Below are 26,753 nucleotides of genomic sequence, written 5' to 3' on the forward strand. Positions count from 1 at the left end.
TGTGTGTGTGTGAAATTACAGTCATGTCTTACATCTCCATGTTTTTTTGTTGTTTTTTTCTGCGTGATTGAGAGGAGCACAAGGTTGGTTTTGTTTCATGTTAATAGAAAACAGAGAAAGATTGTTGATTGGTTGTTCAGATGTTATTCTAAAGTAGAAGAGGTAAATTTTCAGAATGCTTAGCTTGTGTCTGCACTTGTTGGTGTGTGAGAGAGACAGAGAGAGAAGTAGAAACATTGATAAACACAGTTCATGTGTAATGCTTAACATTTGGTTTTAATGAAGTGCAACATTTGTTAATTTGTAAATCCACATGGATACAGGCAGACTTGCCCCTTTCAACACAATTACAATGTGAATGTTTCTTAAAGGAACGAAACAATTTTTTTGTCCTTGCTTGCAATCCTTTCGCCATCAGTCATACCTTCATCAGTCTGATTAAAAAGGTCTATATTTTTCCATAAATTGCACAACAGTTTATAGACGTGTGTGTGTGTGTGTGTTTTCAAACACCTTATTTTTCATCACAAGTACTGAATAAAATGGCACACACACACACACACACACACACACACACACACACACACATATATATATATATATATATATATATATATATATATATATATAAATTGCGCATGAGTTTTTATAATCACAGACTTTTGATTATTTTTTTCTTTCCAAACAACCTCAATTTTCATCACGATTACATGGCGTTTCCCAGAGCTGACGGAGGACATGACGAAGTGTTGCTCAGCGTGTTTCAACCGCATTGCCCGTCGTCTGGGGAACAACCCTCAGACCAACGAACCCCTCATCCAGCTGCTGCCAGAGAGTGGGGAAGGTGTGTGTGAGTCTGTGGGGGTGTGGGTGTTTGTGTAGGGGGTGGGGTGGGGGTGTGGGTGTTTGTGTTGGGGGTGGGGGTTGGGGTAGGGGTTGGGAGTGTGCACATATGTGTGTGTGTGAGAGGTGGGGTGCCTCTGTGTTTGTTTGGGTGTGTGCATATGTGTGTGTGCATGTGTGTGTCCACGCGCGGACATGTGTGTGAGGTGGTGTGCCTGTGTATTTAGGGGTGTGTGTGTGTGTGTGTGCGTGTGTGTATTTGTGAGTGTGTTTTATGTGTGCGTGTTTGTGTGTGTGTGTGTATGTGCATGCTTTTTTTTATGCGGGAGTATGTCATTCACTGATGGTGTGGTTTAATGATTGGGAATGAGAGCAGTGTGTGTGTGTGTGTGTGTGTACTTTTGTGTATGTGTACTCGTGTGTGTGCATGTGTGTGCTTGTCATATACTGACCATGTGGATTGAAGTTTGGGAAAGAGAGGAATGCTGTTTAGAGAAGGTGTTGCTTTTCAGCATTTGAAAGAAGAGGGCTAGGTGTTTTAACTGAACAGAGAGGAGTGTGTTTCTGTGCACACATGCAGCACACAGTGTATGCATGTACATCATGTATGTATCAAAGGATCAGGAGTTCAGAAGCCGGATGTGTTGAGTTTGTGTGTGAGCTTGCATGCATGCGTGTAGGCATGTGTGTGTGAATGCGATTGTGAATCACCACAGGTGCTTGTTTGTCTACATTGACAGCTGCGATGGCCAACCAGGACAACGTGGAAACGTCCAGATGGACAGAAGAGGAGATGGAGATTGCCAAACAAGGTACTTGGTGTCATCTTTTTAAAAGATTTTTTTTTTTTTTACTTTTAAATTAAAGCAAAAGAATATTCAATTTATGATGATAATATATAGTACTTACATGGTGCAAACTCCACATGTATTATGCTCACATGAAACAGTGCATATACAATAGTGCATGGTAATACACCTCATGACATGAAAAAAAACATATATCTTTATGCACCAAGGCATGTGTGTTGTATTTTTTGTCTCAGTAGATTTTCTGTCACAGAGTATGGGTTTTTTTGTTCTGTTGTTTTTTTTAAAGTGATGGAGAAACAAACAAACAAAAAAAACACCCCAAAACACACACAAAAACCAAAAAAAAAAAAAAGATAGAAAGAAGTCTTTGTTCCTCCATTGGAACCTCAAGTGCTTGTGAGACGCCGGGTGAATGAGAACCTTAAATATAGCATCCTTTTGAAGCCCAGTCGCCCTGAAGAAGGTCTTTTGAATCTCTGCCTGTGTGTCCGTTCGGAATTCGACCTTGAGAGAAAGATTTTTGAGGGGAGAGAGATCCACTATATATAGGTCATCACCCCCATGAGGTCTTGGGAATCACAAACAGGTGACCATGAAACCCCCGAACCTTGGTCTGTGAGTTCTGAAATCGAGCCCTTGAGTAACAGATTGAGAGATTTTCATCACCAAGACAGTTCCTGCTCTTCTGTGCTGGGCACTTAAAGATGAGGAGAGAGTGTTAGAGGAGGGCAGTCCTCTGCCCTTTGCAGCATGTACTCAGATACTAGCACCAAAACAACCCAGTTTCAAAGTTCTATGCATCAGTTTGACATGGTAAGTATATTTAACCAAACGGTGATTATAATACTTCTTCGTTCATGGGCTGCAACTCCCACGTTCACTCATCTGTACGCGAGTGGACTTTTACGTGTATGACCTGTTTTTACCCTGCCATGTAGGCAGTCATACTCCATTTTCAGGGGTGGATTATAGTACAGACTTCCCATTTGTTTTGAATTGTGTTGTATTGTAATATATCGCATGTCATTGTGTGTCTGTGTCAGGACTGAGGGAGCACGGACGTGACTGGGCGGCCATTGCCAACGCTGTGGGCACCAAGACGGAGTCACAGTGCAAGAACTTCTACTTCAACTACAAGAAGAAACTCAGTCTGGAGGCCATCCTGCAGGAGCACAAGGAGAAGGTGAGGATGATAATACATGGTCTGGGGATGTTGGTTTTGTTGTTGTGATGATAATACATGGTCTGGGGATAATGTTGACGTGATGATAATACATGGTAATACATGGTCTGGGGATGATGTTGATGTGATGATAATACATGGTACAGGGGAGTAGTTAGTGTTGAGGTGATAATACACTATCTGGGGAAGTTGTCATGAAATAAATGGTCTGGGGAAGTTGTTGTTGTAGGTGAGGATGATAATACATTGTCTAGGAAGTTGTTGTTGTAGGTTTGGATGATAATACATGGTCTGGGGAAGTTGTTGCTGCGGTGATAATCCATGGTCTGGGTAAGTTGATGTGTTGAGAATACATGGTCTGGGAAAATGTTGTTGTAGGTGAGGATGATAATACATAGTCTGGGGAAGGAACTTGTAATACTTGATAGTCTGGGAAAGTTGTTGTCATGATGATTATACATTGTCTGGGTAAGTTGATATGATGATAATACATGTTCTCAGGAAGTTTTTGTTGTGATGATAATCCATGGTTTAGGGGAGTTGTTGTTGGGGTGATAATACATGGTCTTGGGGAGCTGTTGTTATGCATATACATGGTCTGGGGAAGTTGTTATTGCTGTTAAAAATGATAATACATTGTCTAGGAAGTTGTTGTAGGTTTGGATGATAATACATGGTCTGGGGAAGGAACTTGTAATACTTACATGGTCTGGGGGAGTTGTTGTAATGATAATCCATGGTCTGGGTAAGTTGATGTGTTGATAATACATGGTCTCGGGAAGTTTTTGTTGGGTTGGGATGATAATACATGGTCTGGGTAAATTGATGAGATGATAAAACATGGTCTTGGAAAGTTGTTGTTGCAGTGCCTCTTGTCATAACAGATTTCTCTTGTCTGAAATTCAGACTGCTTTTCCCCATGGTATGACCATGTTGCCACAGTGCATCGCCACCAGTTTTTTCTGTCTTTGATTTTTTTCTGTGTATAAGTGTATTTTTTTGGTTTTCACGATCAAAGTTGATATTTTTAGGGACGCTGCGTTTGTTGCCGTGGGTTCTTTCATATACTCTAAAGTACAGTTTACCGTCTCATCAGAACAACTAGCACCCAGACCACCACTGAAGGTCTGGTGGAGGGGGAGAAAAGAAAATACTGGAGCGAGGGTGGTATTCGATCCTGCACATTCAGATTCTCTCGCTTAATAGGCGGATACATTACCAGGAGGCCACCACTACATTTGTTGTGACAGAAAGGAACACAGCACAACGCAATGCAATGCAACACACAACACAGCACAACACAACACAACACAACACAACACAACGTGTGCATGTTTTCAGACGGAGCGCCGCACAATGTCAGTCTGCGAGAGCGTTGCGTCCACGACAACGGCTGCATCAGAGGGGTGGGAGGACGTGAGCAGTAGCGAGGAAGACAACGGAGACGGGGATGACTCCGATACCACTAGCGCCCCCAGCCCCACACCGCTGCACATTGAGGAAGGTGGTTTGTCTGTTCTTGGTTGTTTTTTTTAATTTTTTTTTTTTTTTCCTCCCCTGCAGCTTTTGCTTTCTTATCCATATAAAGCACCTATCTTTTGGTCAGAGACCAAGCTCTAAGTGCTTTACAAACACGGAGTCATTTGCACAACAGGCCCGCCTGCCTGGGTAGAGCCGACCAACAGCTGCCTTTGGGTGCTTGTCATTTGTTCTGAGTGGTTAGTAAGGTTTCAGTTACACGCCCGCACGCGCAGCCCGCATGCGCACACACACGCACATACACACAGACGTGTGTGCCTTCACACAGTACACGCCCTACCCCAAACATCTCCCTGTCCTCAGATCCGCCAGCCGGGGCAGGCCAGCTTCCCCAGAGCTCCTCCTCCTCGGCCCCCAGAGATCGGGAGGCAGACAACACGACCCCTGGGTCATCGGGGCTGCCCCCCTCCTCGTCCCTGACCTCCAACAAGCCGCTGTCGGCCTCGCAGGGCAGTCTGCGCAGTATCGACAACGACAGCTCAGCCACCATGAGTGCCGATGAGGGCCCGCCGGGACTGTCGAGTGCTGCGAGCGTGTCGGTGACGAGCACATGTGCCCCCATCACTGCTGCTGCTCCTCCCCCTGCCCCTGTGGATTCCCTGCCGCTTTCCTCAAGCTCCAGGTTGGGGTGTGTGTGTAGCTGTAGTTTTCACTTTTTTATCAGTGGTTCTTTTTCTGGTTTAATTCTTCTTTAAGCTGTGTCAAAGATCTACAGTAAATGTGTGTGTGAGAGAGAGAGGGAGGGAGAGAGAAAGAGAGAGACTGACTGACTGACTGACTGGAGAGAAAATGAAGAAAGTTTGTGAAAGTTTGTGTGTGTGTGTGTGTGTGTGTGTGTGTTTGAGAGACAGACTGACTGACAGACAGACAGACAGAGTGACTAAGAGAGAGCGAGAGAAAGTGAAGAAAGCGTGTGAGTGAAATAAAGAGAGAGTGCTGAGTGTGAGTGTGATGAAGTGTGTCATTGTTTGAATGAGAATTAGTTCATGTGTGTGAGAGCTTTGTATATCTAGGTTTACTTTGCAAATGTGTGTGCTGGAGTGTGTTTATAAGACTTTGTGCATATGTCTGGTTTGTGTGAACTTTTTTTTTTGTTTGTGTGTGTGTGTGTGTGTGTGTGTGTAATCTTTGTTGCTATGATCTCAGTGAGCGTTTTTGCTGCCATACATGTTTGTATTTCGGTGAGCCTTTCTTCTGTTTACCCAGCTTAGTTAATAGGATGAAAACTGACACACCTTCATACCCTGTGTGTATGCACATGTTTGTATGTTTGTATGGTGAACGTCTACAAACTGTTTGCATCCTGTATGGATTTAGCCAAGATACCATTACAAATCCTGTGCACAAGGTCAGTGCTGTTTCTCCTATCTTGGCCCAGGAGTATGGAACAAACTTCCCTTCTCAGTCTGTCATGTGGATTCCCCAGTTCAGTTGAAAAAGTCCCGAAAAACCCAGCCTCATTTTGTTCTGCCTACCATCATATAAAGTGATGTACTTCCTAAACTTGCTGGATGTATGGTGTTGTGTGTGTGTGTGCGTGTGCGTGTGTGTGTGTGTACAGGTGCCTGTTCATGTATTGTGTACTTGATGCATGTATATCTAACCTTGTGTAACATTTTTTTATTTTTAATTGTAAATGCCATGAGTTCCCTGCCTGGGATGTGTGAGTGACAGTCTGCTTTATTATTTGTAGTAGTAGTAGTAATAGTTGTGGAAGTAGTAATGATACGGCTACTTATATAGTGCCTATTCTCGGCTGGAGACCAAGTTCTAAGTGCTTTATAAATGTAGCCGTGTACCTCTTGTCCCTGTACGATCCTAGCTCGCAGTGCCAAGTATGTAATAGAGTAAGCTTGGCTAGGAGCTGTGATTTATTATTGGAGATATTTAGAGACTGCACATCCTGTGCTCACAGCGCCAAGTTGTAACAAGGTACACTTGGTGGTAAAGGGCTGTGGTTTAGGGATGGATTGAATTTGGATGAAAGAATTGTAACATTAAAGGGAATAATTGGAAATTGGATCTATTTTGTTATGGATCTTTATCCTGTCGTTGAGTAATCAAGGATCAATATCCTGTCGGCGACGCCACTTTTGTAACGGTGTAATGGTTGAGTGGCTAGAGCACTCTGCTCGCAACCCGCAAGGATGGGGTTCGAACTTGGTACACGGCTACATAAATATGGAGTCATTTGCACAGCAGGCTGCCTACTTGAGAAGAGCCGGCAGACAGCTGCCATTGGGTGCTCTTCAGTGGTTTCCTGTGTCATTGAATTTGGAATCAGTCACGCCCACATACACACTTGTATAAGCATGTAATATTTTACTTGTATGACTGTTTTGCATGTTTAGCCTGCCATGTAGGCAGCCATGCTCCATTTTCAGGGGTGTGCATTGCTGGGTATGTTCTTGTTTCTGTAACCCACCAAACACTTACATGGAGTACAGGATCTTTAACATGTGTATTTGATCTGCGTACATACACACACAAAGGGGGTTCAGACATTGGCAGGTCTGCACATGTATATGCTGACCTGGGAGATCAGAAAAATCCCCGCCCTTTACCCACAGGTGCCGTTACTGAGGCTCGAACCTGGGGCCCTCAGATTGAAAATCCCATGCTTTAAAAGCACTGGTCAAAGCAGTGGTACGTGTACATGAACTGTGAGCTTCCTGCTGTTCCAGCTTGCCGCCATCTGCAGGCCCTTACCCAGGGCCACCCTCTGGCCTGCCCATGGCGCGGGGACCTTCCCCGAGTGCCCGCAGCATGCAAGGGCCCTCACCAAGCCGACCTGACCTTGGCCTTGACCCCAGGATGCAGGGTCAGCCCCCGTTTCGCCCTCCGTCATCGGTGTCATCGCTGCCCAGCGCCAGTCCTGTCTCAGGTGATTGTGAGGTGTCAGAGTGGGAGGTTTTGGTTTGTTGGTTTAAGTTGACTTGTTGACTCACTTGTGTAAACAAAGTGAGTCTATGTTTTAACCTGTTGTTCGGTTGTCTGTGTGTGTGTGTGTGTCCGTGTGTCTGTGTGTCCGTGGTAAACTTTAACATTGACATTTTCTCTGCAAATACTTTGTCAGTTGACACCAAATTAGGCATAAAAATAGGAAAAATTCAGTTCTTTCCAGTCATCTTGTTTAAAACAATATTGCACCTCTGGGATGGGCACAAAAAAAAAAAAGAAAAAAAAGAAGCCTAATTATATGTAAACTACATTTACTGTTATATTTATATTTTTTGTATTCTCTAAACTTGGCACTTTGACCTCTTATTCTGACACACCAACAAGAGGAGTCATTATTATCATTTTTCGTTCAAACAGGAACTTCTTTTGCTAAGCATGGAATTTTTATTTATTTTGCAAACGTTTTGGTGCAGATAGTAAAGAAGGGAAATTACTCTGTAATTAATGCTAGGGGACTTAATTTATCACAAGTGAGTCTTGAAGGCCTTGCCTCTCTTGTTTATTTATTTTCCATCTGTATTTAACGCCTCCAGTGCCAGAGGCAAAACAATAGAAAATGGTTGTTTCAAGTCCTAAAACAATATCTAAAAAAAGTAAATGTGTTTTTGTCTGTTTCTTGTATGAGTGAAGCAGTTACATAGTTAACATTCTTGTTAGTTTTGTTTTAATTATGTGTACACAATATACTCTGTGTACATGGGCATGTGCGTACGAGTGAGCACATGTGTGTGCGTGTGTCTTTTGTGTGTGTGTGTTGGACTGTGTGGTGTGTGTGTGTGTGTGTGTGTGTGTAAACAGTTTCTACTTTCTTTGGGAAAAGAAAAAAAAGGTCACTGCGTTCACACTTCACATCAAATCATACGTCTTTCTGATCAATGCCTGTACCCACCAGCAACACACACACACACACACACACAACACAGTACGTTTAACACGCTTTTGACACGATCGCATCATTGATGACTGATGGTTCCCAGGTGCTCGCCCGTCCAGTCGAGGGGAAGTCGCGGTGATCCGCGAGATGCCCCCCCAGATGCGTGACCTTCCTCCTGGAATGCAGGGTCAAGGTCACGGAGGGGTGGGGCCGCCCATGGGCATGATGGGATACCAGCCGGGTCAGCTGGTTCCGGGCATGGCTGCCGAGCCCATTCGTCTGTCACCTCGGCCTCCGAGGTAAGGGAAAGGGGGATGGTTTGTGGGTGGTGTTTGTGGTGGTGGTGGTGGTGGTGGTGGTGTTTGTGATGTTGATATTTGTGTTGTTGTTTGTGGTGTTGATATTTGTTGTTTGTCTTTTTTGTGGTGGTGTTTGTGCTGTTGTTGTTGTTGTTATTGTTGTTTGAAGTGTTCTTGTGTTGGTGGTATTGTTGTTTGTGGTGGTGGTTGTGCTGTTGTTGTTGTTTGTGGTGTTCTTGTGTTGGTGGTATTGTTGTTTGTGGTGGTGTTTGTGCTGTTGTTGTTGTTGTTGTTGTTATTGTTGTTTGAAGTGTTCTTGTGTTGGTGGTATTGTTGTTTGTGGTGGTGTTTGTGCTGTTGTTGTTGTTGTTTGTGGTGTTCTTGTGTTGGTGGTATTGTTGTTTGTGGTGTTCTTGTGTTGGTGGTATTGTTGTTTGTTATTTGTGGTGGTGTTTGTGCTGTTGTTGTTGTTGTTGTTGTTGTTGTTTGTGGTGTTCTTGTGTTGGTGGTATTGTTGTTTGTGGTGGTGTTTGTGCTGTTGTTGTTGTTGTTGTTTGTGGTGTTCTTGTGTTGGTGGTATTGTTGTTTGTGGTGGTGGTTGTGTTGTTTGTGATGTTGTTGTTTGTAGTGTTCTTGTTTGGTGGTATTGTTGTTTGTGGTGGTGTGTGTGCTGTTGTTGTTGTTGTTTGTGGTGTTCTTGTGTTGGTGGTATTGTTGTTTGTTATTTGTGGTGGTGTTTGTGCTGCTGTTGTTGTTGTTGTTGTTTGTGGTGTTCTTGTGTTGGTGGTATTGTTGTTTGTGGTGGTGTTTGTGCTGTTGTTGTTGTTGTTGTTGTTGTTTGTGGTGTTCTTGTGTTGGTGGTATTGTTGTTTGTTGTTTGTGGTGGTGTTTGTGCTGTTGTTGTTGTTGTTGTTGTTGTTGTTTGTAGTGTTCTTGTGTTGGTGGTATTGTTGTTTGTGGTGGTGTTTGTGCTGTTGTTGTTGTTGTTGTTGTTGTTGTTTGTAGTGTTCTTGTGTTGGTGGTATTGTTGTTTGTGGTGGTGTTTGTGCTGTTGTTGTTGTTGTTGTTTGTGGTGTTCTTGTGTTGGTGGTATTGTTGTTTGTGGTGGTGTTTGTGCTGTTGTTGTTGTTGTTGTTGTTTGTGGTGTTCTTGTGTTGGTGGTATTGTTGTTTGTTGTTTGTGGTGGTGTTTGTGCTGTTGTTGTTGTTGTTGTTTGTAGTGTTCTTGTGTTGGTGGTATTGTTGTTTGTGGTGGTGGTTGTGTTGTTTGTGATGTTGTTATCAGAAATTGTACTTTTATGTCCTGGATGAAAGTGTTGCTTGAGGACACTTGATAGCTTCTCATTTTCTAAGGTGAAAATTTTTTTTCTTCTTAACACTGGCAACAGCGTTAGAGAGGTTTGCTAGATCAACTGTTTGCTTCTTGTTCCTGACAAACAAGCAAGCAATCAAAAAAAAAAAAAAAGTGTTTCTGCTCTAGCCATATCCAGTCCATATTGTGCAGCAGTGACACATCAGCATATCTTCAGGGATTGTTATAAGCATGTCAAGCTTTTTTTTTTTTTTTTTTCGCTGTGTGTTTCTATTTGTTTTTGTTTACTTAGTTTTGTCGCATTGAACAGAAATATCATCTTCTGATTTATATTTGTCAAAAAACATTCAATTGTAGACATGAAGAAAAATGAGGTAGACAAGGGAAAGACATTCTGTATCAGTGTCAGTTGGGTTTTTTTGTTTTGTTTTTTTAATTATCTTTTTTAATGTGTATCTCACATTCGAACATTGCATTCTTATAATCTTTCACACTCTGCAGACATTCTCACATAAAAATCTACTGCCCCTCTCCAAGCATACCATGTCTCAAAGACAAACAAACAAATAAACAAATAAATACATGCATGAATAAGTAAGTAAACAAATAAGCAGTATGCTGTACACTGTTTCACTTTGGAGCAGATACTAACCTGCTGAAGGCAGCATCAGTGAACTCAGTAAGTACATATCTGTTTGTCTGCTTGCTTACCATTTCTGCCGGAAAAAGAGGGCGCTAGCCAGAGGGACAAAGGGGAGGTTACCTACTTCCGGGAGGTTATCGGCCGTAGTTGCTTTCGTTTTCTCCGCATAGGCGGATAGTAGTTTGCACAGGACAGGAATGTCAGTCCCCTGCCGGAGTCTGCACTAGTTGGGTCACGGTAAGTAGGTTATTTAAGCGTAATTTTAGATAGAAAATTTCCTTTTCTGTTACCACAACTGCCTTGTCTTGCCGGTCTCCCCTCAGCGCCCACTCGACCCACTCGGACAGCGGGCGTCGAACCCTGTCGCCTCACCCCACGGTGCTGGAGGGGGAGAAGAAGGGTGGGAAGACCCCTGCCTGCGTCCGCGACATCATCCACTCGGCCATAGAGCGCAACATCAACCAGGCTCCCGTCATTGAGCAGGAGCAGCGGCCTCGTGAGTGCTGGTTACTTTGTGGGTGTGGGTGTGTGAGTGGGGTGTGTGTGCGCAAGTATGTGTTTGTTTGTGTAGGTGTATTTGCATGTGTAAAGGTGTCTTCTTTGTGTTTGGTGTTCAGCTGGGAAATGGAATGCTCTTTTTTTTTTAAGAGTTATTATATGATTATAATTGCATCAGTTTCTCATTACATTCAAATCGCTTATCCAGTCCCAGCTGATCCTGATCCTCTCTTGCTTATTCATAACAGTATAGATTATATGTGTGTGCCCGTGTTCTTTGTACATGTATATATTTATCCACACTTGAGCACATGTACACATATGTGCTCTCTCTCTCTCCATGTTCACACATGCATGCACAGACACACTCATTTACACATACAAATGTTTAAACTTATACATACACACACCTACATATATACACATTAGCAAGCACATGGATATATGTGTACCAACATGCTCACAAGCAAACTCTTAAAATGAAAAAAAGTTTTCCACCTTTTCCCATCTACCAGGTTCCTTGCAGCACAGGATGCCGTGAAATATATGTACACATTAGCAAGCACACATATGTGAACTCGCAGGCAAAAACCAAAAACAACACCAAAACGAAAGAAAATAAGACTGCACCAGCTGTTGAGGTACTGTGTCAGAATTGGTTGGACTTGATCCAGTGTTCAAAAGACTCAACATGATGCTGTGTGTGTCTTTTGGAGAGGCACTTACTCTGATTTTCCTCACTCCACCCAGATGAGAATGGGTACCTGACTTTGATTGGGGAAGGCTAAAATGGTGGAAGGAGAGGACAGGGCCAAGGCCTTCCTATGCTGAACCCCTAGACACTGTGGATATGAATTCGCTCCCCCTGTGGCTGTAAAAGACTATGGTACCTTAAACTGTTTTTTTTTTTGTTTTTTTTTAAAACTTTTCCCCACCAGGTCCCATGGAGCACACGATGCAGAGACATCCCATGATGCCGAGCGGCCCCAGCCCGGGTGGCCCCCAGGACCTGAGGAAGGACCGCCACGAGCCCATGTCGGACCCCCGGGCAGGCCTCCCCTATGCCCGGCCCCGCTCGGGGGACCCCTCCAGGGACCCCCGTGACCTGCACGACATGAGGGACAGCCGCGACCCTCGGGGCCTGCCAGGGAGGGAGTATGAGGTGCAGGTGAGGGCCGGTTGTGTTGTATCCAGGTTCCTGGGCGATGAGTGATGCAAGTTGTTGGGGCTGGAGGGGAATGGTTCCGCATGTGGTTTGTGTCTGGAAGTTGAGGGACGAGTTGACAAGCTGCTGCCAAAAAGAATACCTCTGTACCAAAGTATAGACAGTTTCAGTTTCAGTTTCAGTAGCTCAAGGAGGTGTCACTGCGTTCGGACAAATCCATATACGATACACCACATCTGCCAAGCAGATGCCTGACCAGCAGCGTAACCCAACGCGCTTAGTCAGGCCTTGGGGGGAAAAAAAAAAGAAAAAAAAAAAGATAAGCTTACACAAATAAATAGATAAATAAATAAATAATAACTAGCACAATGAAGTATAGACAATGAAGTGTGTGTATTCATATTCTTGGTGGTGGTGATGCCACTGAAGCAGCGCTGTTAGACGGGGCAGTGCAAGGAGAAATGATAACAGCCTGGAAGTTAAATTGATTGCAGTGGATTATTCAAGGCCAGAGGATTATTGTTTTAGTGTTTGCAGGATCCGTGCTTCACTGACAGTTGCTGGCAGTAAAAGTAATACGTTCATTCTCTCTTTATTCTGAATTTTTTTTGTGGTTTGTATGTGTTTTATTTATAATCATGTCGTGTTTAATTCCACCACTTTAAAGCTATGCATTTTATGTAGGGACTGGGATAGAAGGGGGAAAAATTTTTTAAAATATGAATGCTAAACCCTGCTTGCTTATGCTGCCTTTTTAAAAATTTTTATTTTATTATTATTATTTTTTTTTTTTATCTCAGGACCTGTCACGACGACAGCCAGAGCCCATTGACAAAGGGGTGCATGGGTACAAAGGCAACCCCCACGACTTTGAACCTCACCGCCCCCGAGCCTATGACCTGTATGCCCGTGGCGGCTCGGACGGAGTGGCGTCCCATCGCCCGATGGTGGCCCCACCCCCTGCCCACTCGCACCACGCCCCCAGCAATGTCCCTCAGCCGGAGGCCATGTCGCTGAAGAACCCTCGGCGCCCGGACAGCAGGAACAAGTCTCCCAGCATGTACCAGGACCCCAGGGCGGGTGGGGGGCCCCCTACCAGCTCCCCATTCGCCGCCATGGACCAAGGGGCGCGTCATTCCCCGGCTGGGGGGAGGATCCCACCCCCTCCGCCCCTCATCACGAGCGGGGCACCCAAGACCTCACCGAAAATGACACGGTCGCCTCCATCGTCATCATCGATGGGTCAGCACGGCCACATGATGGTGCCGCCCGGGTCCATCACTCATGGGACGCCTGTGTCCCACTCTGGGGGGGTCGTGCCCCCGGCCAGCCACCCCGGCACCATGGCTCCCCGCCGGATGGAGCCCATGCCGCCCCACCCCTCCACCAGCACCCCGCCCACCTCTGCGCCCCCCTCGGCCAGAATGGAAGGCTCCATCACCAAGGGCACGCCCATGCAGAGTCGCGGGGCGGCAGGGGAAGGGGGTCGGATGGTGATGGACCACGCTTACCAAGGTAAAGGTGTGTCACATGATCAGAATTACCTGGTGTTTTCTGTGTGCGTGTTGTATGTGCGTCTTTGCATGAATTTAAAAGTGCGCCAGAGGCGGGCTGGGCTAAGAATAGGATTATGACTATTGACTGAAGGGAGATCTTAAAGGAGGGAAAGAATAATTGGGGTTGGGGGGGAAAAAAAAGCGAGATGGAGAAAGATGTGTAGAACACAGAGTTGTTGATATAGAAGAAAGTGGGGTATTGAAACAATGAAAGAATTAGTAAACTTGAAAAAAGAGACAGTCCGCAAGGCCGAAGGGCCTACCCTGCACGCGCGCGCGCACACACACACACACACACACACACACACCCCCCCCGAATGATATAGACTTGTCTTAAAATGTTCTTTGGTGTCTGCTGAATTCAAGAAAAAAATTTGCGATGCACTCAGAGTTACTGCCCTTTGCGTAAGGTAACCCTCTTGTGCCTCGGTCAATGAAATTAAGACAAGCTTACCTTCAAACCCACATAAGTCATATTCGTATGAAGGAAACCACCACATATTATATGTTTTCTTTTTCAATAGGGTCTTTTTTTTTTATTCAATTGAATATCCAGAATTGAAGTGTCTTCATTCATTCTTTCACAATTTGGGCTTGTATTGGCTTACTATAAAATCTTGCATGAATTATCATAAAAGTGTCTGGTTGTTTTATCACTTCAGTATCACATGTTCAGACATTGTTTTTATACAGAATCCTGTGGTGGACTTTCAGGAATTATTTCAGTACATTTGGATGAACATTTGACCCTATGGGGAGTCACACTGGTTGAGTTACTTCCCTTACCCCCCCAAAATGCTGTTTTGCCAGGAGTCGCCTTTGAGTCGCGTACCTGTGTGTTTTTTGTCGCTAACATTTACATATGAGATATGTCATGTTCCCCTGCTTCATGATACAGTGAAGACTGATTTGAAATATTTTCGTTATACACAGTGCATATCGTTCAGATAAGTGAAATTAGCCAGGAAAATGAACCACCCACCACTTTCCCCTCAAACACTCACAGGACTAAAGCAGACTGGTTTCAAACGTATTTAGAGTGTTCTGTGATGATTTCACGGTTGTTTTCAATAGGCTTTAGCATAACCAGCATTGACTGGGAATTGTGTGTGCCTTGTAAATGGAGAGAGTTGCCACTCTTTATAATGTTGTTTAACCCTTTACTTCCCTAGCCTCATTGTTCTTACATTTTGAGACGGCAGCTGTGTTTGAACCCTGTCACTAACAAAACCTCTGTGGTCCATGTATCTCTGCAGGTTTCATTCCAGAAGAGGAAGCAGGGGGCTCAGCTGACAGGATTTTTGAACAAATGACAAGCCGCCTGGAAACAATAAAAGCTATTATTGAGAAAAGAAAAGAAAAGTTAAAAGAAAACCATCGAACAGTACCTTCAGCAACCAGATAAGAGAACAGAAGGATGTTAAGATGTGGTTTTCAGGGTTTTTTTTGTTGTTTTTTTTTTGGATAAGGCAAGATTTTGATGATGATTGTATATGATATAAATTCCACCAAGCCGGAACTGAACTTGAAGTCATTTTTGCTTTTTTTTTTCCTCCTTTTTTTAACCTTCACCCATTTTGATGATGATTAGACTGTCTGAATTCCACCAAACCAGAGCCTTTGCAAACTTTTCAGTTTGTAATAACTGGTGAAGGGATGATTAAGGGAGGCAATAACTGATGAAGGGATGATTAAGGGAGGCAATAACTGATGAAGGGATGATTAAAGGGAGGCAGGCATGACATTCTTCAGTCTGAAAATCCGGCCAGAGGAAGATTTGGAAAAGTGGTAATTTAGAAAAAAAAAAAAAAAAAAAGGATTATGTATGGTAGTGGAGATGATGCAACAATGTCATGCTGAAAGAGAAAGTATAGTAGGAAAAAGAAAACCCCCAAAAAACCCCAAAAAACCTATCCATGCGTGTGTGTGTGCATGAATAATACATTGACATGTATACAAACATGACACAGTGAAAGGGGAACAAGAAGAGAGAAGATGCTGTAAGACTGAGCTGGTTCTAGATGCATTCTTTATCCTTACCTGGTTCCCTTTACTAGGAGACAACAGAATTATTATTAAAAAAAAAAATTTTCCCCCCATTTACACATACTTAACTGTGACCCAACTAGTGCAGACTCCGGCAGGGGTCTCCTTAGATAGAAAATTTGCTTTTCATGCTATAGTATTTTTATCATTTATTATTATTGTATATATATATATTTTTTGTCTGTTTGTGTTTCTGACTTATAAAAGCTTGGAGCGTTTAAATGGTATTTCTTCTGGCACGACAAACCAAGCTCTTGTTTATTTAGAAGATGATTTGCGATGGCTAGTGTTGAAATAAGTATACTGGCTTGAAATGTTTTATTTAAAATGTTCCCCAGGGCAGTTTTGACACTTCTCTTTTCACTGAACAGAAAAGGAGAATTGTCAGGCTCACTATGATAAGTGGAAAGAGGTGTGAAAACTTATGTCATGAGGTTATGAGGAAATGACTTTTTTTTTTGTTTTTTGTTTTTCCTATACACAAGAGATGGCTCAAACGGTACTGCTGTTTTGTTTTTTTTTGTTTTTTTTCCCCTTTTCTTTCTTTCTTCTCAAGGCCTGGCTAAGCGCGTTGGGTTACGCTGCTGGTCAGGCATCTGCTTGGCAGATGTGGTGTAGCGCATATGGATTTGTCCGAACGCAGTGACGCCTCCTTGAGCTACTGAAACTGAAACTGTGGTAGTTGTTTGGGTAGTACACAGTTCAAATTATATGATGATCAGGTCTGTTTTAATCTGTGATCATGATTTTGGAAAATTTAATGAATGAAAGTGTGGATTTAATTCTGAAACTGTTCTGTGTGTTTCTTGTGTTCTCTCTGTTGGGTTTGTGTTGTGAGTTGGGTGGGTTTTTTTCTGTATTATTTGTAGTCAGTACATATTTTTACATGTCTTTTTGTGCATATATTTGTGATTATGTATGCATGCTTGAATGTGTGTGTGTAGTACGTATGTAGTATATATGTCTATGTAATCTCTGTAACTGTGTAAGATAGTAAGATGGCAGTGTCAAAGATTGGAAAAAACCCAAAAAAACACACACACAAAAACCAGATAAATGAAAATCTTGTTTTCAGTACTGTTTTTAGTCAAGTTATTTTAAAATTCATGTTATTTGTACTGTTTGTAATCAATAAAGTTTTTTTTCAAAAAAAAAAAAAAAGAAAAAAAAAAAGAAGAAAAAAAGAAAAATAAGTGCAGTGTTTGTAGTCTAAACATTTGTTCTTAAAATTTTTAACATTTGTGCTGTTTGAAGTCAATAAAGATTTTTTTTCTTGAAATTCACAGTATTTGTACTGTTTGTAGTCATGAAGATTAATTTTCTGGGATAAAGTCGTTCCTCATAAAAAAAACACACACCCAAAAATGACCTCTGCTAGAAACAAGTGAGAGTTACAGCCCATGGACACTGAAGAAGAAGAAGAAGAAATGTGAACAAGTGGGTCAGTAATAACCAAGTAAGTGTGTGTTTTTGTGATATGTGTGTGTGCTATTTGAATTTCATTTGTGTGTTTTTATCGTTTATACTCCTGTAGGATTTGACAGGCTGTCAAGGCCTGAGCAGTGGTTTTTTTTTTTTTTTTTGTTTTTTGTTTTTATAAACCGGTTTCAAAACTAAAAGTCAATTTGCTACTGTCCACAAATAGCAACATCATTGGAACGTCTTTTCAACAGAAATATTTGTTTCTGTACATGCACCTTTGTTTGAAAAAGTATCATGTAAGCATTAGAGAATTAAGCTGAATCTCATCCTTTTACACATGTGTATGTACATGCATTAATGCGCATACTCACAGACAGGAATACAAAATACACACGCAGCTGCACATGAACACACACACACACACACACACACACACACACACACACTTACCCTTTTTGTCTGAGACTCTCACTCAGACAAGTAACAATCAAGTCAGAGTTGTCAGAAGCCGAAAGTCCTGTTGTATACTGTTCAGAGATTTCAGTTGGGTCAGAAAACCTCGTTCTCTTTTACTGAACCTTTCCATCACTAAACTTTCCACATATCATGCATAAGGTATTATCCCTAAGTCCTAACATTGATGTTTTATGTCACCATTGAATCCATATTGGGCATGGATACTTGAAATCATAACATTGGTATACTTTAAATGATAACATTGATATTAACGTTGCCGCTGAATCCACATTATGCTTGGATACTTTTAAACCAGGATACTCTTAAATCATAACATTTATATTTACATCACCACTGAATCCACATTATGCTTGGTTACTTTTAAACCAGGATACTTTTAAATCATAATGTTTATATGTATGTCACTGCTGAATCCACATTTTGCCAGGATACTTTTAATTCGTAACATTTATATTTATGTCACTGCTTGCATGCTTTTAAATCAGGATACTTTTAAATCATAACACTACATCTGCATCACTGCTGAATCCACATAAAGCTTGGATACTTTTAAATTGGGATACTTTTAAACCACGACATTTGAATCCACATTATGCATGGAAACACAGCAAGCCCTTACCTTGCTATTTCCTCTGTTACCAAGGCCGCTCTGGTCACATGGTGTACGAAGGGGGCTATGCACACCCCTCGGGGTCGTACTACGAGCGGCAAGGCCAGAGTGGGGTGGAGAAGTCCGGGTCCTCCCACGGGCAGCAGGGAGGGCCGCCGGGGGGTCCAGGTGGACCCTACTACCCGTACCCGGGGCACGGCTACCCCAGTGACCACCAGCTGACCTCCAGGGCCACCATCACCACTGATTTCTTCACCGCCAAGCAGATGCTTCGTCGCAAGGTACAGATGGGTTTTGATTTTGGGGTTGGGTGGTTGGGGATTTTTGGGGAGGGGTGGGGGGTTTGCTTAGCAGAAATGTGTTTTGAGTGTGGTTTGTGACTTTCTCTCTCTTCCTCAATACCCATTGGATGGGTTTTGATTTTGGGGTTGGGTGGGTGGGTGGTTTTTTTTTTGTTTTTTGGGGGTTTTTTTTGTTGTTTTTTTTAAAGAAATGTGTTCCCAGTGAGAGAGAGCAAGAGAGATATGTGTATATATGTGCGTGCACGTCTGTCTGTGGGTAATGGGGGAAAGGAGAGAAAGTCACAAACCATCTCTCTCTTTCTTTTGCTCTATCATGCACACACATTTGCAACTCTCTCTCCCTTCCCTATTAGTATTACCCACCGACAGATGTGCATGTGAATATATACACATATATACACATTCTCTCTCTCTCTCTCTTTAGCTCTCTTGCATGCACATTTGCCTGCTCACTAATATAGTCTCATTCTAAGAATGATTTTAGTTTTTACCACTTCTGGTGTGCAAATGAACCAGTTTAAGCTGTGGTTTCTTGTTATTTGATGTATGCTGAGTGTTTATCAGACATGTGACCCATGTATCACCCATACTACTTCAAATATTGACTTTTGACTAGTTTATATACATTTCTTCATTGCAGTAGTTAAATGATTGTCTTCTTCACTGTGATATTTAGGGCCATTTCAGGGCTGAAAACCTGTTCCATATTTAACTCATTCAGGCCTGCGTTCAGGCATTGCTCTGGAGTCGAAATCCATTTATTAAAATGCTGTTCACATTCCTGCCAATGCATGAACACCAAGGAGAGGGGGGGGACTAACTGCTGCAGTATTATTTCTGGATGAGTCTGCGCTAATTTTGAGGAAAAACTGTACGTTTTCTGCATTTTTTTCTGTGTCAGTATGGCATGGAAAGCTTGCCGAGACCTTGAACTCCCTGGGGTTGAGTGGGTTAACACCTGTTTGAAAACTGCATGTTTGGTGCATATCTGTTATGCATGTGTGTGGGTGTATGTGTGAATGTGTCTTCATGTTTTACATTTATTTGCTTATTTATCATCGTTGTCTTTTTATTATTATTATTATTTTTTTTTTTTTTATTATTATTTTTTTAAATTACTTTATTATTATTATTACTACTACCTTTTTCTATATTATAATTATTATTTATTTATTTATGTAAGCTTATCTATTATTTATTCCCCCCCTTTTTTTTTTCTCAAGGCCTGACTAAGCGCGTTGGGTTACGCTGCTGGTCAGGCATCTGCTTGGCAGATGTGGTGTAGCGTATATGGTTTTGTCCGAACGCAGTGACGCCTCCTTGAGCTACTGAAACTGAAACTGAAACTGAATCAGAGGGTCTGGTAAGAGCAGCAGTATTCATTTGTGATCATTTGTTCATTCTTTATTTTATTTTTTTTATTCCCTCTGGTGGACAGGAGGCGGAGCGAGAGGAGATGTCCCCGCGGGGTCGGAGCGACATGCACCCCGGGCAGAGCTCGGGGGGGCCGGCCCACAGCATGGACAGCCGCATGCCCCACCCCCCTGGGGCCATGGGGTCGTCAGGGGGTCAGATGCTGCACCCACACATGGCCCAGGGCAGACCCCCGCCCGGCATGGGAGGGGAGCACATGCATGGCAAGGTGAGGCTGCACACGGGGCTGTGGATCGTGAAGCAGGGTTCCAGTCAGAGTTGTGGAAGTCTGGAATGATGGGGGCAGCAGCTTGGAGTGGTTAAAGCATTGGACTTTCAGTCTGAGGGTCCTGGTCACGCGTCTTTGTGTTTTTTTTTTAATTTCATTTTTATGCTAATTTTTCACACAAACCTAGGATAGGCTCTCAAGGCCTGATCAGTGTGGTGGGCATCTGCAAATGTCAGACATTTGCTGATTTTTTTCTTTTTTTCTAACAGTGGATATGGCCTGTATGGACTGGTCCACATGTTATGACACTGAGAAAGTGAAGACTGTGACCTGAAAATGACATGAGTAAGACAACTGTTACTTACAGTGTCTTGTGTGTTTGGCGTAATACATGAGAATGAAATAAGGTTACTGTTAAAGTGCTGTATTGGTTTGCCTCATAACTTGACACAGTGTCTCATGTACACCTTGCCTTACAACCTGACAACACATGTGGAGTGATGGCCTAGAGGTAACGCGTCCGCCTAGGAAGTGAGAGAATCTGAGCGCGCTGGTTCGAATCACGGCTCAGCTGCCGTTATTTTCTCCCCTTCCACTAGACCTTGAGTGGTGGTGTGGACGCTAGTCATTCGGAAAAGACGATAAACCGAGGTTCCGTGTGCAGCATGCACTTAGCGCACGTAAAAGAACCCACGGCAACAAAAGAGTTGTTCCTGGCAAAATTCTGTAGAAAAATCCACTTCAGTTGGAAAAACAAATAAAACTGCACCCAGGAAAAAAAACAAAAAAGGGTGGCGCTGTAGTGTAGCTCCCTGGGGAGAGCAGCCCGAATTTCACACAGAGAAATCTGTTGTGATAAATGACATACAAATACAAAAATACAAATACATGCGTGTGTGACTGTGCCTGACTGGATGATACAGGAAAGGTAGCTGTTTGTCGCCTCTAGTGAGGCAGGCAGCCTGTTGTGCAAATGACTTTGTGTATGTAAAGCGCTTTGAGTTGGTCTAGCCTGTTGTACAGATGGATCATTGTTTATGAAACGTTAGGCCGAGTTTGGTCTATGACTGATATTAATAATAAGAAGAAGAATATGACAGTGATGATGAGATCCTGGCTGTATCTTTCAGGTGTCCCCCCACATCCCCACCAGCCGTGAAGACAAACCCAGCCCCCACCCTTCGCACTGGCCGGGGGCCCGAGGGGTGCCCCCCTCCCAGCAACAGCAACAGCAGCAACACCAGCAGCAACAGCCCCCGCCACCCCCACACCCCCACTCCATGCCCATGGAGCCCCACCTTGGGCGCCCCAGCATCGTCATGGGAACCGGGCGACCTTCACACCCCATGGAGGTCAAGGTCGACCAGCCCGACTCCACCACCATTCAGGTGAGGCTTGAGGAGGGGCAGGCTTCTAGACCTGTTGATCACGAGGCCAGGGCAGTCACTGCTAAACCTTGGTCTCACATGATGATACTTAGCTAGTAGTGTGTGTGTTAACATTGAAACAGCATTAAGTGGACTGGTCAGCTTAATGATAGCAGTTACACCCTGTTGCAGGTAGGTCCAAGTGTTTGATGCCTTGTAGATAAAATGTACACTTGTTGATGTGGCCTGCAGCGCGAGTGTTCCTACCAAATTCAGAATGTTCTTGATTGTTCTTACAAACACTTGACAGAGATTGGCATCTTTGTATTATCAATTATTAATATTATTATCATCATCACTATTATTATCATTATTTTTTATTAGTAGGAGTATTGTTAGTATGAGTATTATTATCATTGTTCATACTGGTAGTATTATCATCAGTTGTTATTGTTGATGAATTGAATTGAACCTTGGTTCCTGCGGTCAGAGGGGCGGAGCCTCGCCGCGACAGGCCATGCTGGGCGTGTCCCACCCGGGGGACCAGGGGCGCATGCGTCTCTCCCCCTCCATGCACCCCCACCAGCAGCACCCACACGCCCCCCCAGGGGGGTACCGCCAGGATGTGCCAGACCCCCGCATGGACCGTGAGAGGGAGAGAGAGAGGGAGAGAGAGCGGGAAAGGGTGAGTGGGAGGAGGGGGTGGGGTGGGGAGGGGAGGGGAAGGTCAGGAAAGGGATTTGGATTTGCGAGGGTTTTTGTTGGGGGGGGAGGGGAGTGGTTGGGAGGGATGTTTTCCTTTTTCTTTTTTTTTTTTTCTTTTTTGTTGTGTGTTTTTATTTGTTTTGTTTTTTTGTTGATAATGTGGAAGCTGTTGATTACAGTGTGTGTGTGTTTTGGGAGTGGTGAAGAGTGCTTTTGTGGAAAGTGCTTTTGGGTGGGTTGGGCTGAGGATATGGTATTGTTGTTGGGTTTTTTTTGGGGTTTTTTTTTATGATAATGCTTATTCTGAGTTTTGGTGGTTGTTTTTTGTTGTGTTTTTTTCGGAACTCTTGTGTATTTTCTGTCTAAAGTCTGGTTGAAGCCATGATAGGACTACGGGGGAAGAAAATGCCCTGAAATAGCACCCTTTCATGCAGTTTGTTAATACTGAAAAAAAAAAAAAGAGAATGTATCTTGAGAGCTCTACTGTCATTATTCTCCATCTGTCAGTCGTCATCATCATGGAGTGAAAACCGTCAGATAAATTATCCGTTCCGAACCAGAGGAACACAGAAGGGAAGAAAAGCAAAATCGGGGAAAAATTTACAGACGCAGCGTCGATGGGTGTGCAGGAAAGAGTGGTGGCGTCGCGATCTGCCTGGGACCAGCAGCAGCAGCAGCAACAGTCACACCCACACCACCCACAACAACAACAACAGCAGCAGCAGCAGCATCACCATCAGCAGCAGCAACAGCACCACCACCAACAGCAACAACAACACCAGCAGCAGCAGCAGCAGCAACAGCATCACGCCAGGCGAGCCATGCAGGTCGAGATGGATCAGAGGGTGGGTTGTAATGTTTTGTGTTTCCGTGGTGATGTTTGTGGGTTGTTGGTTGTTGTCTTGTTTCTGTGGTGATGTTTGTGGGTTGTTGGTTGTTGTCTTGTTTCTGTGGTGATGTTTGTGGGTTGTTGGTTGTTGTCTTGTTTCCGTGGTAGATGTTTGTGGGTTGTTGGTTGTTGTCTTGTTTCTGTGGTGATGTCTGTTGGTTGTTTGGTTGTTGTCTTGTTTCCGTGGTGATGTTTGTGGGTTGTTTGGTTGTTGTCTTGTTTCCGTGGTGATGTTTGTGGGTTGTTGGTTGTTGTCTTGTTTCCGTGGTGATGGTTGTGGGTTGTTTGGTTGTTGTCTTGTTTCCGTGGTGATGTTTGTGGGTTGTTTTGTTGTCTTGTTTCCGTGGTGATGTTTGAGGGTTGTTGGTTGTTGTCGTGTTTCCGTGGTGATGTTTGAGGGTTGTTGGTTGTTGTCTTGGTTCCTTGGTGATGTTAGTGGTAATTGTGGGCTGATAAAGACTTTTTCCAAAAGAAAACCAATAAAAACGTAATATTTATTTTTAACGCTAGCCAGTCATGCACTCCATAGCCCCATGTGTCCTACTTTCTGATTTGGTTGTAGTGTGTGTGTGTGGTGTGGTGTGGTGTGTGTGTGGTGTGGTGTTGTGTGGTGTGGCATGGTGTGTGTGTGTGTGTGTGTGTGTGTGTGTGAAGGCTTTTGTTTATTTCTGTTTTTTTGTTTGTTTTTGTGTGTGTCTGTGTGTGTGGCACTGTGAACACACAGCCCAAGTGTGGAAATTTGTAGGCGCCCTACACAGCTAAAGTTTATTCATTTACTCATTCATTCATTCATCTATCTGTTTATTCATTCATATATATTCATTCATCCATCTGTCCATTTATCCATCCACCCATTGATTGATTGATGCATTCATTCATTCATTCATCCATCCATCCATTTGTTCATTCATTCATCAGTTCATTTATCCATTCATTCATCCATCCATCCATCCGTTCATCCATCCATCCATCTATTCATTCATTCATCCATCCATCTATCATTGATAGATTGCTTGCTTGATTGATTGATTCATTCACCCATCCATCGATTTATCCATCCATCCATTTGTTTGGTCGTTTGTTCATTCATTTGTTCATACATCCACCCCCTAACCATCATTGCGTTCAGCCCTCCCTGTGTGTTGCATAGCACCATGAGGTGGTGGACCTGCGGGGAGAGGACCCAGAGCCGGGGGCCCGGCGTCCAGTGCCCCCCATGTCGGAGGGGGGCGGCGGTGGTTACATGACGGGCGGCCGGCCTGACAGCCGCACTGACCACCGGCCCAGCTCTGCTGCCAGTAGTTCCTCTTACCTGGGGGAGGGCCGTGAGGCTGGTGAGTGGTGGAGGACGTACGTCTGTGCGTGTGGGTGGGTGTGCCAGTGTGACAGCGTTAGACTGCTTGCCCCTCCCCCTTGCTTGGTTTTTGCCCCAGGGTCATTTTTGGCTAGCCTTGAGTGACCCCTGGGGTCATTTGTGGCTAGTCAAGTAGCTGTGTGTGTGAACTGGAGTGAAAGACTGAAGAGGATGCTTCAAGAAAAATCAGTGAGTGTGATCAGCCACTGTGGTAAGTCGTGTCCTTTGCACGTTGTGTCTGAACAGGCACTGCTGAAAACTACACTTCATTTTCCCCAAGGAGGCATTGCAGTGTTCGGACTAATCCATATACGCTACACCACATGTGCTAAGCAGATGCCTTACCAGCAGCATAACCCAGTGTGCTTAGTTTCTCCTTGAGGAAAAAAAAAGATGCATAAATATGTAAATATATAAAAATGAAAAGCACAGAACTGACTCAGTTGCAGTGTAGGGTGTCCTCTGGTTTGTGGCGACCTAACATCCTTGTTCCCTGTGGACTGCCCACACAGGGACTGTGGCAGACGAACCAGGGTGTGGCGGTGTAGGGTGTCCTCTGGTTTGTGGCGACCTGACATCCTTGTTTCCTGTGGACTGCCCACACAGGGACTGTGGCAGACGAACCAGGGTGTGGCGGTGTAGGGTGTCCTCTGGTTTGTGGCGACCTGACATCCTTGTTCCCTGTGGACTGCCCACACAGGGACTGTGGCAGACGAACCAGGGTGTGGCGGTGTAGGGTGTCCTCTGGTTTGTGGCGACCTGACATCCTTGTTCCCTGTGGACTGCCCACACAGGGACTGTGGCAGACGAACCAGGGTGTGGCGGTGTAGGGGGGGCTGTGGTTTGTGGCGACCTGACATCCTTGTTTCCTGTGGACTGCCCACACAGGGACTGTGGCAGACGAACCAGGGTGTGGCGGTGTAGGGGGGACTGTGGTTTGTGGCGACCTGACATCCTTGTTTCCTGTGGACTGCCCACACAGGGACTGTGGCAGACGAACCAGGGTGTGGCGGTATAGGGGGGACTGTGGTTTGTGGCGACCTGACATCCTTGTTTCCTGTGGACTGCCCACACAGGGACTGTGGCAGACGAACCAGGGTGTGGCGGTGTAGGGGGGGCTGTGGTTTGTGGCGACCTGACATCCTTGTTTCCTGTGGACTGCCCACACAGGGACTGTGGCAGACGAACCAGGGTGTGGCGGTGTAGGGGGGACTGTGGTTTGTGGCGACCTGACATCCTTGTTTCCTGTGGACTGCCCACACAGGGACTGTGGCAGACGAACCAGGGTGTGGCGGTGTAGGGTGTCCTCTGGTTGAGAGACATGGGGGTAATGCCAGACAACTGGCACAGTGATGGGGCAGGCAAAAAACAAACAAACAAAAAAAAGATAGGAGTTTGGTTTTCAGTTTAAGCTGTTTCCAAATCTCCAAAATGAAGATGGCAGTATTGCTGATATGCTTTCCTGTCTATACAGTGCTTGTGAGAGTCTGGGTTCGAATCCCAGTGTCACCCTTTGTCTCCAGTTTGACTGGAAAATGCAACTGCATGCACTCAGGGCCTGACTTAAGCACATTAGGTTATGCTCCGGGTCAGGCATCTGCCAAGCAGATGTGGAGTAGTGTTTATGGATATGTCCAAACACAGTGACACCTCCAGTAGAACCTGAAAGTGAAACTTTCCAAACTCGCTCAAGATTCACTCATCCTTTCTTCCTTCCTACCCTCCTTCCTTCGGCAGGCTTGAGCGGAGAGCTGCCCTTTTGTTGGGTTTTCAGTTTTCAGCCAACCTCTTTCCAACTTGACTTAATCCTCTTCGTTCCGGTCGGAACACAGGGCCCGCACTGCAGATCTCCATCTGGCTCTGTCTTGGGCTGTTCTCTTGGCTTCATCCCAGGTCATGTTGGTGGACTTGAGTTCTGCCTGTAGAGTTCTTGTCCAGGTGGTGACTGGTCGTCCCCTCTTCTGCTTCCCCTGTGGGTTCCAGTCCAAGGCATGGCATGGAATGTGGGCCTGTCCTCTACGCAGGGTGTGTCCAACCCGGCCCCACCCCTAACGCCAACCTCTTTCCAAACTTGCCCTAAATTCACTCATCCTTCCTGCCTTCTTTCCTTGGTTCCCTCAGGCCCGAGTGGACAGCTGTCCTACTGTTGGGCTTTCAGTTTTCAGCCAACCTCTTTCCAAACTGGCTGAAGATTCATTCATTCATTCACTCATTCTTCCTTCCTTCCTTCCTTCCTTCCTTCCCTCAGGCCCGAG

General features: G+C 44.4%; 1 protein-coding gene across 11 annotated transcripts in view; it reads left to right on the forward strand.

Annotated features, from left to right (window-relative positions):
- LOC143288597 (uncharacterized) overlaps positions 1-26,753 on the forward strand; it is a 201,240-nt gene that overhangs the window by 160,797 nt on the left and 13,690 nt on the right. For 9 of the 11 annotated variants that reach the window (XM_076597231.1, XM_076597224.1, XM_076597226.1 and 6 more), the window contains 16 exons: positions 725-844; positions 1,584-1,655; positions 2,699-2,838; positions 4,180-4,342; positions 4,681-5,005; positions 7,062-7,261; positions 8,316-8,511; positions 10,789-10,961; positions 11,902-12,131; positions 12,929-13,649; positions 18,273-18,520; positions 19,980-20,183; positions 21,314-21,571; positions 22,041-22,235; positions 22,885-23,100; positions 24,295-24,478. In XM_076597231.1, the coding sequence (XP_076453346.1) occupies positions 725-844; positions 1,584-1,655; positions 2,699-2,838; positions 4,180-4,342; positions 4,681-5,005; positions 7,062-7,261; positions 8,316-8,511; positions 10,789-10,961; positions 11,902-12,131; positions 12,929-13,649; positions 18,273-18,520; positions 19,980-20,183; positions 21,314-21,571; positions 22,041-22,235; positions 22,885-23,100; positions 24,295-24,478 (3,645 nt within the window). The remainder of the gene's footprint in view (positions 1-724; positions 845-1,583; positions 1,656-2,698; positions 2,839-4,179; positions 4,343-4,680; positions 5,006-7,061; positions 7,262-8,315; positions 8,512-10,788; positions 10,962-11,901; positions 12,132-12,928; positions 13,650-18,272; positions 18,521-19,979; positions 20,184-21,313; positions 21,572-22,040; positions 22,236-22,884; positions 23,101-24,294; positions 24,479-26,753) is intronic. The other 2 variants (XM_076597229.1, XM_076597228.1) reach the window with 2 other exon arrangements.

The sequence above is a fragment of the Babylonia areolata genome, chromosome 12, assembly GCF_041734735.1.
Source record: "Babylonia areolata isolate BAREFJ2019XMU chromosome 12, ASM4173473v1, whole genome shotgun sequence".
In the NCBI taxonomy this organism is placed as follows: Eukaryota; Metazoa; Mollusca; class Gastropoda; order Neogastropoda; family Buccinidae; genus Babylonia; species Babylonia areolata.